The sequence below is a fragment of the Calonectris borealis genome, chromosome Z (assembly GCF_964195595.1).
Source record: "Calonectris borealis chromosome Z, bCalBor7.hap1.2, whole genome shotgun sequence".
In the NCBI taxonomy this organism is placed as follows: domain Eukaryota; kingdom Metazoa; phylum Chordata; class Aves; order Procellariiformes; family Procellariidae; genus Calonectris; species Calonectris borealis.
The window spans coordinates 46219223-46232842 of NC_134352.1; the positions used below are offsets into that span (position 1 = coordinate 46219223).

General features: G+C 41.1%; 1 protein-coding gene across 5 annotated transcripts in view; it reads left to right on the plus strand.

The window, feature by feature from the left end:
- Positions 1 to 2736: 2736 nt before the first annotated feature.
- Positions 2737 to 13620, plus strand: part of SMC5 (structural maintenance of chromosomes 5) — a 49710-nt gene continuing 38826 nt past the window's right edge. For 2 of the 5 annotated variants that reach the window (XR_012670972.1, XM_075137316.1), the window contains exons 1-6: positions 2738 to 2922; positions 4611 to 4752; positions 5648 to 5700; positions 7977 to 8139; positions 9916 to 10050; positions 11161 to 11301. Coding sequence is in view for 4 of the 5 variants with exons in the window: in XM_075137316.1 (XP_074993417.1) it covers positions 2777 to 2922; positions 4611 to 4752; positions 5648 to 5700; positions 7977 to 8139; positions 9916 to 10050; positions 11161 to 11301 (780 nt within the window). In the remaining variant the exon portion in view is untranslated. Of the gene's footprint in view, positions 3025 to 4610; positions 4753 to 5647; positions 5701 to 7976; positions 8140 to 9915; positions 10051 to 11160; positions 11302 to 13620 lie in introns of all 5 variants that reach the window. The other 3 variants (XM_075137317.1, XM_075137319.1, XM_075137318.1) reach the window with 3 other exon arrangements.

Here is a 13620-nt window from a genome sequence, read left to right on the forward strand (position 1 = left end):
TGTGACTGCCCACACTGAAGAGACTCACTGCTCCAAAAGGACCACTGTGTAAGGTAAAGGGCTGAAAAAGCACGCTCTTCCTGCAACATGACAGAGTCAAAAGGTTCCACCCCTCACATTTTGAAAAAGAGAAAACATCGTCCTCATCCTACCTCAAGCAAAACACTAGGTGTCAGATGTCAAATTTACTTAATTTTAACATTTCCTTTAGAAAAACATTTCAATTTGTGATTTAAAGTTTCTTAGTTGCTTAAGTATGACTGGATAAATTTTCAGTACTCCCTTACATTATGTTGCTCTATATTCATCTTCTTGCTGTTTCCTTCCCATCCTTCCTCTGTTGTTTTCCTGCCCACCTCCTGCACCTTTCTGTTTTTCCCACCTGCATATGGTTTTTCTGAACATCAGCATTTTGGTCTCTTTCTTAGCCAACTGGATATTCTGCTATGTTCCTTTGCTCTCTGCTAAGTACTGTGTTACATCTTGCTGCTCTCATGTTCTGTATTAGATTTTACATCCTTCCTCTCTTCTTTCAAGAACTCCTCTTGGTCCAAGCACTGCCTACTCTGTGGCCTTCGCCATCTCCTTTCTCCAGCTCTTGGGAGCATCCTCAGGCTCACCAGAGCCTGGAAAATGCTCCCTGATGAATTCTGGGAAAAACAGATCTCTTCAGCAGTCTCTAGTCGGAATACGCTGAAACTGTTCCTTGATCTACCGCCTCCTTCTCTTTTGGCCGGAAGTCATTGTTACTTAATGAGTCCAACTCCACCCTTTTGGTCTGCAAGCTTGAGACATAACTGATTTAGGAGACTACAATTTTTACAACTGATTTAGGAGACTAGAATTTTTACTAATTAAGTAAAACATTACCAACTAATAAATCAACTACCATTCTAATTAACTAATAGACACACCAGCGTTACTAATTTACAATGATACAATTTCGCACTCTATTACACAGCTATTACACAGGTATTATCACAAATCTTATGAATGACACTTTTGATTTTATTATCCTTTCCCCTCCATACCACATAGTACTAGGGTGCATTTCTATGCTTCTTCATTCTTCTACACCAAGTCTTCTGGACATGGACCTGGTGGAGAGCCAGGTGGGTTATCCAAAGTGGCTGTCTGATGTCCTAGGGGGCTTGGACATGCAGGTGAGCTTCATTACTACCTGTGGGCATCTGCACTCATACCGTTGGAGCAGAAGTCCCCTTCATTCTTTAACGAATCTTAATCTTTCTTCCCCCATTTTTTCCCTGTATCTGGAATAACCTTTTCGCTGCCCTTGTAGCTCCCTTTATCTACCTAAACTCCCTTCAAAGAAGCAACCTGCCTTAAATTATTTTTTCCTCATCGGTCCCAATTCTGCTACATCGATACCCAAAGATGCTGTTCTGATGTCTTTATCATGGCTTTGCAGTCTCGGTCTTTGCAGGGCATTACAGACACAATTGCTTAGGTACAGGTGGCCTTGCAAGCCTCCACATGCCAAGTATCTGCTTTATATTGGAAAAACATTGTTTTCCTTGTAAACTTTCTAGGACAAATCACTCTAGTTACATGTCGATTCCTTGAACTAGTTCCACTAGTTCCACTAAGTTCCACTTAAGCACAAGCAGTTTCTTATCTTTGCCTTTCAGCAGTCTTTATCAGCCTTCTGGTCCCTCATAGAAGCTTTGGCTAGTTACGAGGCCTTGTGCTCCAGCAGGAACTTTTGGTCTGAGAGAAAAAGTAAAGCATGTGGGAAAGGTAAAGCATCTGCAGGAGCCTCAGGGATACTGGTCATTGCCCTGCAGTCAAGGTGCCAAAATCTCACACACACACGTTCCTCTAGGATCATTTCTAAAGGACACCTATCCTTCCGACAGACTTCCTGATCTCTGAAGTAACACACATAAAAAATGTTTTTCCTGTTATTTTGTTAAAAATTAGGAAAAAGTAAACAAACCCACCAGACAGGTGCTGGAATATGAAAACAAGAAGAATTCGTTCACCCGCACCCCAGGCCTGTCCCCATGAAGGAAGGGGGACACTTAGCAGCTGCCGCCCAACCGTTCGGCTGTGCTGCCACCTCGTGGGAAGGCCGCCACCGCCGCTCCCCCGCGCCGCCTCACGCTGCCCAGCCGCCGGGGAAAGGCCGCTAGCGGTAGTGGGTGGTGACAGCCGAGGGGGCCGGGGCCTGCAGCCCCGAGGCCTGCCCAACCCCCTCCCCCTCCGCTCCGGGCAGCGGCTTCCGAGCACCGCGCTAAAGGCGAGCCCCGGTGCCGGTCGCCCCGCTTCTGAGGGCTGAGCACTGGGGGAGCCGCCGCCGGGGGCGCAGCGCAGGCACCGGCACCTTCCCTCCGCCCAGCGCCCGACCCTTCACGCCCCGCGCCGCACCCTCCGGGAGGTGCGGCCCGCAAGGCGGGAAGGGATTCCTCCCCCCGGCCGGGACGGGCCCAGGCGGCGCCTCACGCCCGCTAGGCCGTGTGGCTGCCTCACCGCCGGGGATCCCGCCCACGCCACCTCCCGCCTCGTTGCCTGAAACTGAAAGCAACACCACGACCTCCCTCCCGGGTCCCCCTTACCGCCCCTCTCTCCACCAGCCAATGGGCAGCAGCGCGGCACGCTGCAAACCAATGAAAAGCTTCACGGCGGCTAATCTCCGCCCCGTCAGCCAATGAGTGCGCTTCTTAACTGCCCGCCCTTTCCCGCCCGCCAATGAGAGCGAGGCGCGGGGTGCGTCCTCGCGGCTGGGGGGTGAGGGCGGGCGGGCTGAGGGGGGAAGATGGCGGCGGTGGCGGCACCGGGGAAGTGGGGCCTGGGCGCTTGTCAGCTCGGCGCCGGCGGCAGCCAGCAAGCCGTGAGAAGCGCTGAGGCGCGCCCCCGCTTCGTGGAGGGCTCTATCGTCAGGATCTTCATGGAGAACTTTCTGTGAGTGAGCGGTGGGCGCTTTCTCCTCACAGGTGGCGGCGGCCGCCATTGGCCGGGGGGCGCCTGCGGGCGCTGGCGTGCGGACTCCCCGCAGTCTCAGAGGTCGGTGGCTAGCTTGGGCGGCCTCGGCTTCCCCCCCCCCGCCCCCCGCCGTTTTAAAGCGGGTGCGGGGCAGGGGAGCTGGCGGTTAAGTCCGGAGGGTTAAATCTGGGGCAGCGGGTTGGCGAGGCAGCGCCGCGCTCGCTGCGGCCGTTCTTCGCCGTGGTGCACGGAGTGGGGAGTCACCCTTGGTTAATAGGGGGCCTTAATAAGGCCCTTGGATACCGAGGCGAGTCGGGGCTGGAAGAGGGAGTGCGTGAAACATTTTCTCCCTGGAAGGTGGTGCCCTGCTCAGAGGGGGGAGGGGACCCGCTGTGTGGATTACGAGTTCTTAGTGCAGTGTCGCCTCCGTGGGGGTGCGCTCCCCAGTGGTGGTCTTGTCGGCCCTTCTTCCCCTAAAGTGGTGGTTCCTCGTGTCCATGTCAGCCTCTGCATGCTTTTTTTCTCCCAGTTAGGTGATTGTCAAGCAGTGGAGGAGGGGAGAGCGTAAAAGATGTTCATAGGGCAGCGGGGACAGGCCTTGGGAACATTAAGATAAAGTACCTGTAGCGTTACCTTTCACACGTGTTTTCTCCAGCGTCTGTGTATTGGGAATACCTTCTGTTAGAAGTTTTAAGACCATTTTCTTATGGCTGGTATGCTGATAGCTCCACGTCAGCCTTGAAAACAGTTCTGATAGCGTAGTTCATTCTACAGATGTCAAATGGTGCTTCAAACATAGTACTTTAAGCCTCAGCATTAAGGGTTCAAATATCTTCTCTTCCAGAAGTACACGGATTATGTTATTGTTTTACCATTAACTGCTTTCTGTTTCTTCTTTGGTGTTAGTGTCTCAGTTCCTCTCTGTGTGTTTGGTACAGTGTGGGAACAGAACATCGAGTGGTGGAGTTCATTATTAATTTGGGATGTTACTGATCATACCAACATTAATGGTTTGTCTTGAATTTGCATGCTAGGACTTGGTCTCATGCTGTAGTTGCTATTGCAGTAGGTGTGCTGGATGCAAACGATGAAAGGTGTCTAATACAATTTAAAAAAACCCAAACTGATAACAGGCTAATGTTTTAGGTTCTTGTAACTCAAGAAAGCTACTGCATGATGTATCAATACAGAGTTCCAAGGACTTCTTGCAGAACTTAAGACCCAAGTACATTGTACGGGTTAGATGAGTGGAATCTTCTGGGGCTGCAGTGCAGCAGGCAGCTGGAATTAAATGTAACGGGCTTGACTGAATTAACTCAATTTTCTTTCTATCTTTTTTTTTTTTTAAAATATGTAAAATAATATGATGTCCTAGTAAAGTCAATAGAAATTGTCATTATGTGGCTGGATTTCATTCTTATAATCATTTGTTTTGAAGAAAGTTGTTCTAAGTACTCTGGCTGATAGGAATGTATTCCACAGTGTTTTATTGTAGTGTTAGTTTTCACTCTGAGATTTTCTTACAAAATAGTACTTGAGGATTGAGTCTAGGTTTGATAAAATTATCTGTCACATTTAATATAATCGTAAAGTGTTTTTAAGCAAGTAAATTTTTTTTAAGGTGACATAGTGTTTATAAGATTCAAAAAAATTATTGTGCTTTCCAGAACATATGATGTCTGTGAAGTACGTCCAGGACCCAATCTGAACATGATTGTAGGTGCTAATGGAACAGGAAAGTCAAGCATTGTTTGTGCCATCTGCCTGGGACTGGCTGGAAAACCTTCCTTCATAGGGCGAGCTGATAAGGTAACTCTGAACTTTTCTAAAATTTTCATGTTTAATCTGAATTTCATTAAGAGTCCTGTTCAGCAGAGGAGGGGGAAAAATTCCTTGATTTGCTTTATTTTTATAAAAAGTAAGGTGTCCAAATTGTAGAATAACCTGGTTCAGAGACAGAGGCTTTACCAAAGGGGTTTTGTCTTACATACGTACTTCTTGTCTTAGCTGAATTGTGAAGTGGAAACATCTGAATTGTACTGGAACCTGAGTAGACTAGAGGTTATATTTCAAGATGTCTAAGCCTTGGGCCTTAGGGTAGGGGTAGGAAAATGCCACCAGTTTTGCTCTTGCTTTCTTGGATATTCTGGTTGGATGGAATATATTTCAGTAGATCTTTGGAGCACTGAATCTGGGTACCTAAATGATTGTACATATTCTCTCGTTGCAGCTCAGTCTTGAGCAAATGTAAATATGGAAATTGACTGCATGGCAGCACTGTGTGTTGGTATTTTTATTGGCTTTTTATGTTTATATATTTTTATACTCTTAGAATTGGCAATTCTATTAGTACATATATTTGGCAATGTCTTTCATTTGTATTGCTTTTGTTCCCTGAATTCATGAGAACTTCTTCCTCTCTGTGGATCTGCTGATTATAATTTGTTCAGTTTTGGAGGTTGAAATTGGTCAGAAATTGTTAACCTGTGGAGGAAGTTCTAATACTGCTAGTTGATGAGGAAGATGATGCTGTCTTCCTTTATTTATAGTTAATACAGAGCCAAAATACATTTAGTTTTTAATTGTAAGTTTTCAATACAATATCCTATTACAGAAGCTCTATTATACAGATACATATTTTTGTAAGAGATTACATTTTAATACTGTTATTTCCCAATAATAACTTCTATAATTAATTTTGTAGGTTGGTCTCTTTGTAAAGCAGGGGTGCTTGAAAGGTGTAGTAGAAATTGAACTGTAAGTAGTAAAATTATATTTCTTCATGCATTTTTAATTAGATTATTTCCCCACACAGTCATTCACAAAGTTGTGAAAATCCGGTGTACAGAGGTCTGTCTTTAAGCTGGTGATTTACTTTTTTCTTTTTTTTTTTACCCAGACTTCAGTATTTTAAGGTTAAATAATTACCAAGCAAGAAATAAGCAGTGATGACTGGTCTTGATTTCGCTTTCTGAAGCATTTTACCTTGTCTTGATGTACAAAGAATATAGATGAAGATTGATGTATATGGTGTGTTTAGCTTTTGATTACATTTAAGGTTCAGATGATTCAGATACAGTCAGTACTGCCATCATGACGTAGTCATTGGGAGTTATTTTTAAAGAAGGAAAGAAGAAAAAAATAAAAGACCAAATCTAGATTTTAAAACCAAATGTTCTGCCTTCACTTTCTTATACTGATACCACTGGAATGAGGGGCTTCTCTACATCCTTACTGAAAACATCACATACTGAAACAAAAGAAGGAAAAAAAAAAGTAGGTCTGACTAATTCCGGCTAATGCAGCCTTCTAGGTAAGCTTTTGCAAAACAGAGCAACTGAAAATCATTTGGACTTACTCTGTAAAATTCCATCAGTAACTTGTGGTTACAGGGCAATATTACATGCTTCCTGTAAATTGTTTTGGGTTTTTGGGGGTTTTTTTTGACAACTGAAGAGAGACCATCCTAACAGAGTTTCTAAATGGGTGCTTTTTTGTGGAGATCTTAACATGAAGCTGCAATAGCACGTGTGGTTTTGGTAAGCCTTAACCTGATCTGTTTGCCTGAACTAAATAGAACATAGAACTAATCAACTGATTCAGAGCCTGAGTTAATTTGTATAACAACTGGCCACCCTGCTCAGATTGTATAAAAAGAAAATTGTGTTAAGGAAAAAAGATATACTGGAACAAGTCTTTGAAAAAATCCTAGCCACTTTCATTCTTGTGGGAGCGATCAAGTAAGACTTTCCTTGGAGACTGGCCAAGCAATGAGTCAGGAGGAGGATGTCTTTCAGGTAGACCGTGTGATTGTTTTGACGTATAGATACATCCCGATGTTACTTGAAAGTCTGAAGAGAGACTTGCAGTATGTGAAGACTTAGCGTTTTTACTGTAGTGGTTGCAATGTAATTTAGTCCTTTGTCTAACTGGTAGAAAATATTTAAATGCAACACCTAGGGTGAGACAGCACTGATGCAGAAGATTGCTTTTTGACAGGAATTTTAAAATTTGAGTTCTGTAAGCACGCAGTGTCTTGGTTGAATTTGGCCCTTGGATTGTAATTAAAATCAAGAGTTATAGTCATAAAAAGTCCTTATTTTGATAAAAGAAAGGAGCATGGCTTTGTAGATCTTTTGAAGGAAGTCTGTTATATTAAAATAAGGTAGTGGATACTTGTGAGGAAATAATCATACAGTCTTCAAGAAGTAGGCTCATATCCCTATGGCACTTACTCCAAACACTGGAAGCTGTTGAATTACTCACTTCTACTTTGACCTCTATACTTAAGCCTTCTAAGGTACATGGTCTCCAAACTGTTACGAGCCTTTATCCTCCATCTTCAACAATATGCTGACTGAACAGGCGCTAGGCAAAATCAAAATGGTGACCAAAATTTCAAGAGTTTATGACTATCTCATTGCTCATTTGTTATTGATGCATCTTAGCCAGACTAAATTTTTGAAGATAAGTGTTGAGCTAGAGAACTAAGTGGACAACTGATGCATCTTTGCTGTTCTTTAAAAGCAGAAAATGAAAACAAATTAGTATTTTTCATACTGTATGATACTATTTTTATTCCCAAATGGAATGTATATACACAGCTTATTGATGTAGCTCTGTACACTAATATTTCCTACTTCAAAGGCGTAGCATTAGTGTGCACCTCCTGCATACCAATTTTAAAACTTACTAAATGTCATGTAAAAAAATACACTTTCATATAAACTATTCACATCTGTAACAACTTTTAAATAGCTCATACATTCAACATGAGTATGTCATTTATATACATAAGTTCCTCTGAGTTAAAATTTGCAAATATTCTTGATGTTTCCCATGTGAGATTAATTCATCACTGAAGTACTATACGTTTTCTGAAGCGTAAAATGTGAATCTGCTGCTACTATCCAGTTAATTTATATTAAATATTTAGATATCTAAAAGTTTTAATACCATAATTCTAACATACTTTAACACTTCGTAAGCTTTGCGTATTCTTAAAAGTGTAAACACTTCTTTTTATTAATCAGGTTTAAGACACCTGACAATATCGTTATCACACGTGAAATTCAAGTGGTGAACAACACATCAGCATGGTTTATCAACAGAAAGCCAACAACCCTGAAAACAGTAGAAGAGCAGATTGCAGCCTTAAACATCCAGGTGGACAATTTGTGCCAGTTTCTTCCTCAGGTATGAATGAATTTTGAAAGACAGTGAGTGCAAATGGAGTGCTGTGTTTTGAGAGGGCTTTGTTGCTTCTTAGCTTTTGTAGCACTTCAGCGATTTAATGGGACAGCACAAAGAATGAGGGGGATGGAGTAGCCATACTGGTGTGATGGTGAAAGAAAGGAGGAACTGTGTGACCTTTAAGGCTCACTAATTGGATGGTTTTGTACCCGCTGTCAGTTGACACTGAAAGGAAAGCTGCTGATGTTCCCCATGTTGGGGTTTGAGCAGCAGCATTAGCAGTGATATCTCTCTGCTCTGTCTGTGTTTCTGTAGGGATGTTCTTAAACAACAAATCTGTAGGAAATTTTTTCTAAGGTCTTGAGATCTAACACTGTCTCTGTACCTTTACCTGCATGGTTCCTGTAGTTCTGCATCCCTGGCTTTCCCAGTCAATCCCTGCATGCACTTTTCTCTGGTTATGTCCAGTCAGTTGCTCAGGATTGGATCCTGTACTTAGTAAGTGAAGGGGAAGAGTTGTCTGGATTTCTTTCTCCAAAAACCAGAATGTAGTCCTACTAAATGACTCTACAGTTGCAACAGAGACTGCTACTAGAGCCTTTTTGGTAATGTCAGTGGCTCAACAGTTTCTTGACCATAGCGCAGGACTTACTTAGGATCAAATTATGAAACAGTAAAATCATCCTGATGGAAAATAGCTCCTAAAGGAGAGAGAAGGTTAAAGAATACTACAAGCAGTTTCCATATCTGAATCCATGCTCAGGCATATCAGGATTTCTGTGCAGATAACTAAGTTGTCTCACAATTGCACCTTAAAAAAAGCTATGGCGACTTCCTTCCTAAGACCTTCCCAGTTCATGTAGAACATCAGGGATGGTAGTAAAAGGAGTCCTTATCAGAGCCGAGCAAGTCATGGGTTTATTGGTCTATTCAAGGAGAAGTGCATTCAAGAAGACATGCTGAAAAACATGAAAATTTAGAAAACTAATATTGCGGAAACAAATATTCTGGGGTTTGGAGGTTCCCCCCCTCCCCCCCCCCATTTACATATTCACAATATTTATTTAGAGTAGAACTTTCTGCATACTCTGCCAACATAATTTTTGTATTTAAAACAGCTTTTTTTCTTTAGTACATAAATGTCAGTTCAGTGAATATTACTTTGTTGAAAGTTTTGGTTTATTTGCTCTCTGCCACTGTAGCAATGGCAAGGACACCTTTCACTCCAGTCTTTGTTTTGAGCTGTTCCTCTGCCTTGGACAGCAGCAATGCTTCCTGATATCCTTGGCTGCCAGCCTTAATATTAACTTCTACATTGCTTAACTTTTGAGTTAATCATAGCATTTATACTGGTAAGGTGTAGCCTCAGCAGCCTGAGAACTAATATTAAGAATACAGTGGAATAAAACCTTTAATTGTCTGTACTAAACTGTCTTGTTCAGAAGAATGATAGCCAATTCAAAAATAATGAACCAACCCATGTCCTCAACAGCTACTCCCAAAAGCTGCCAAACAGCTAAGAACAGCTAAGGTTTAAGCTTAAATCATTCCAGAACAGATCCAGGAAAGCCATGTATGGAATCTTACAAATGTTTAGGAGGGTTTGGTTGCTATGAGATGATCATTCTATGCTTAATTTAACTATGCCAGAGCTAACTGGCATAAAACTTTGTCAGGTGATGTTCATGAGAAGTAAATTGCGGTACTTAAATCCAGTATTAGTGTATTGCACTGTTCTAACTAATGCTGTATTTTTGTAATGATTTTTTTATTTTGTAGGACAAAGTTGGAGAATTTGCAAAACTGAGTAAGATTGAGTTGCTTGAAGCCACCGAAAAATCCATCGGTCCTCCAGAAATGTACCAATTTCACTGTGAACTGAAAAACTTCAGAGAAAAGGAAAGAGAACTGGAGGTAAACATTCACATTATAGAGACAGAGAGCAGTGACTGTAGGGAAACTAGCATAATAAAATTTAACGTGAGATCTTACAGAATTAGAAGGTGGTATTTATTTACAAAGTCCGCGGTAAGTTGATTTTACCAAATCATGCTCATCTTCTCAAGCATGAAGACACCTGTGTAAGTGGTCTGGACACAGAGGACAAGGGATGCTTGTTGTCAATTACACATCACTTCTTTGGGATTCTTGACTGGCAACAACTTTTCTGTACAGATCTCTTTTATGCCTTTTAGAATTCATCAACTGTTATAGGGCTGTCCTTTACTTTAATCTTGCTGACTTCAGCTTCCAGAAATTATGGACAAGATTGTTGCCTGCTACCGTTTTTTCCTGGTTTGGAATATTAACAGACAAAGAGGAAAAGGGAGAGTGTATCTAATAAGCTGCAACCTTGTTGCCGTCCAGATTTTAGGACGCAGGGTCTTTCCCTGAGAGTTACTTGTTCTGTGATTTTACCAGAGTGCAGACTTGGTGATCTTTGCAGATATAATGTGTTCCTTGCTGTTACTGCTGGAAACGGTGTCTTGGGAACAGTGTTCTGGGAACAATGTCTGTCGTTAGCCATACAAGCTATTCTTTTAATCCTTTGTTCTGCTGTTTCTGCATGTGCTTGGGTGCGCACGCTCATTTCCACTCATACATACTACATTCACATATTAACCTTAATGTTTCTGTTACAAATCTCTACAAGGTCTTTCACAAGCATTTTTACTACTTGTATTTATCAAAACCAGTTATGGTGGTTTAGAAACGTCTAGATTAATGGAGGCTTGAGCTGTAGAGAGTAACTTCCTGAGAAAAATTTTTAAAAAAAATTAAAATAGTTTCTTCAGATTAAGATTTCTGTTTAAATTAGAATGGTTTTCACAGAAATTATGTGATAACCATACTTGAAAAAGCTGGACAACTATTCCTAGTTGGGTTTTTCTCCTTTACTGCTGTACTAAAATGTCCTCTCTAGTGTTAAATTTCTGCTTTAATGTAAGGTGAGGTGTGGACTGTTTCTGAAAAATGTTTTCACAAAGTATATACTGTAAAACATGAAAATATATATTCTTACAGAACTTGTGCAGAGACAAAACTAACTCTCTGGAGAAAATGAGACAGAGGATTGAACGGTACAAACAAGATGTTGAGAGATACCATGAGCGCAAGCGCCATCTAGACTTAATTGAGATGCTTGAGAGGAAAAGGCCTTGGGTGGTAAGCTTTTATTTGCTTTTCAGTGTTTTTCTTACCTAACCCGTTGTTCCTAATACTGCAATATTGGAAATGTGCCAGAAGTTTCTTTAAAAGAAATTTGACCAGAGTAGTTGAACACCATTGCAATTGGTTGGTGCAAACAGGCTAGGTCTGGAAATGCTATTCTTGATCTAACTTTGATCAGAGGTTTGCTTGCATATGTAGCTGGACTGAAGAAGTTGTTTAAGTAGTAGCTTAAGTAATTACTGCTCATTTAGGAAAGCCAGCAATATGGGCCAAGAGCAGTGTTCCTTTTATCCCTTGCAGACGCAACTGGCTTAATTTAAGCTGTGCCTAGCCTTTTCCACTTGTTTCTTCCAGCTGTAACTTTTCTTTTTTTCACAGAACGGGGCTTTTGATGGGGGTTTGTTTGATTTTTTTTTTTTTTTTTTTTTTTTTTTTTTGACAGGTTGCCTTCCCCCTAGCTAATTTTAATTTATTAATTGAGGTTTGGTGTGCGTGACATAAATCATGGTGAGTATAGGTTGCCAATCTTAAAAATGTTGGCATTTGGAGAGATAGAGATTTCAAACAAATTTAAGAGAGCCTAAAATCGAGGACAGGTCATTTATACAAAGCAAAATAAGTCTTTCTGAACAGCACTTTGATTGTAGTTCAGCTTAATGTTGGATGGTCAGTCAGATTAAATTATACACAGTTTAAGCTGATGTGGATTTTATTATATGGAAGCAATATGTTGTTTGCCTTGTTTGCAGGCTTTATAGAATTCATGAAATACAGATACACAACTTATGAAAACTTACATGTAATATTTGTGGATGATGCAGAAAACTTTTGTAAGGTGTTTTGTTGTAGCTTTGTAGATAACAGAGCGTCACATGGGTATACAAAGAACTTTATGTCCCTTGTATCTTGAAGAGCAACTGGATTCACTGCCTTCAAACCTCCGTGCTAACAGCACAGAGCAGTATAGGAGCAGTAATTGAAATAGATGGATGGTGGTAGGTGCTAAGGAGGTGGGCTGTATGCTCTGTGCTGTTAGCTGCACTTGCTGAATGATGCAGGTTTTTCCTACTACACATACATTAGCTTGGCTTAGTTAAAAAGAAGAGAGACTTGTTTTATTAGGAGAGATGTAGGTCTTGCGTAGTTAATGTAGACTGATACTGATTGTTCTCTACTGTAAGATATTTGCAGATACAGAACTCTGAAGCCTGGTCGGAAACTGACAGGGGAAACTAAGTTAAGAATCTTATCTGCTGTCAGTTAAATGGCCTTCCATAAGTTTGAGAACATTGCTGTTAGTTATGTGTTTCTTAGGCAGATTTGCACAGAATTCTTCACACCTTACCCTTTCACTGCTGTCTTCTAGACAGTTTGCATTGCTGAGTATATTAAATACTTCTGGTGGGTGCACTCAATCGGGAGAAATTTAACTTTTTGGCCACTGAATCCATAGAAATAACAGTGTGTTATGACACCTGCATGAAGTTCCGATTTGTAATACAGAATCAGTAGTGTGTACCAGATTGTCAGAAGTCACTTGCCTGTGGGTAATCAACAGCTGAAATCAAGGGTCATCAACATAAGTGTTTTACTAGGTAGAAAGTATTTGACCTACAGGCTGCAAGAAAATTTTACGTTCCGTTGTGATCTTCAGTGTACAAGATTGTTGCTGTTTTGTGGTTTGTCAAATCCTTCTGATAGATTTCTTGGTATTCTCCTATATTGCAAAATATCAAGCTCTCTCTAAAAGAAGAAATGCATTCTCTTACAAGGGCATATTTGTCATCTGACCTAGCACTGTGTAATCCTAAGAATAAATGTTTTTGATGTCTTAAAATTGGGTTCACCAAAGTTGAGAGTAGCACGGGAGTTGATTCTTCCTTCTGTGAGGTAGGTTTCTATTTGTAGACCAAACATACCTAACTGTTTAGAATTGCCTCTGTAACAAAATGGAATAGCTAGGTGAGCCTCCAAATCAGCCAGGAAGCAGATGTATAAACACTGCAGTATGTTACAAATGGAGAAGACAGGCAGCCTGAAAACAGGTCAACTGAAATATGACACTAGATTGTCTCTTGATCCTGGTGGAAAAGAGGAGGCCTAATGCTGAACTTGTTTTACTATTTGACCACTGTAGAACTGCATTTTTATTCTGAAGACTCCACTGCTCTTCACCTGAGGAATACTTTTCTAGTTTTTTCTAGTCAGTGCCAGCTGCTTCTGAATGTGGAGAATTATATACCATTTTTATATATGTTTATGTCTAATAGACTTTTGAGCATTTGTTTTAAATTCCATAAAATGGACCCTAGG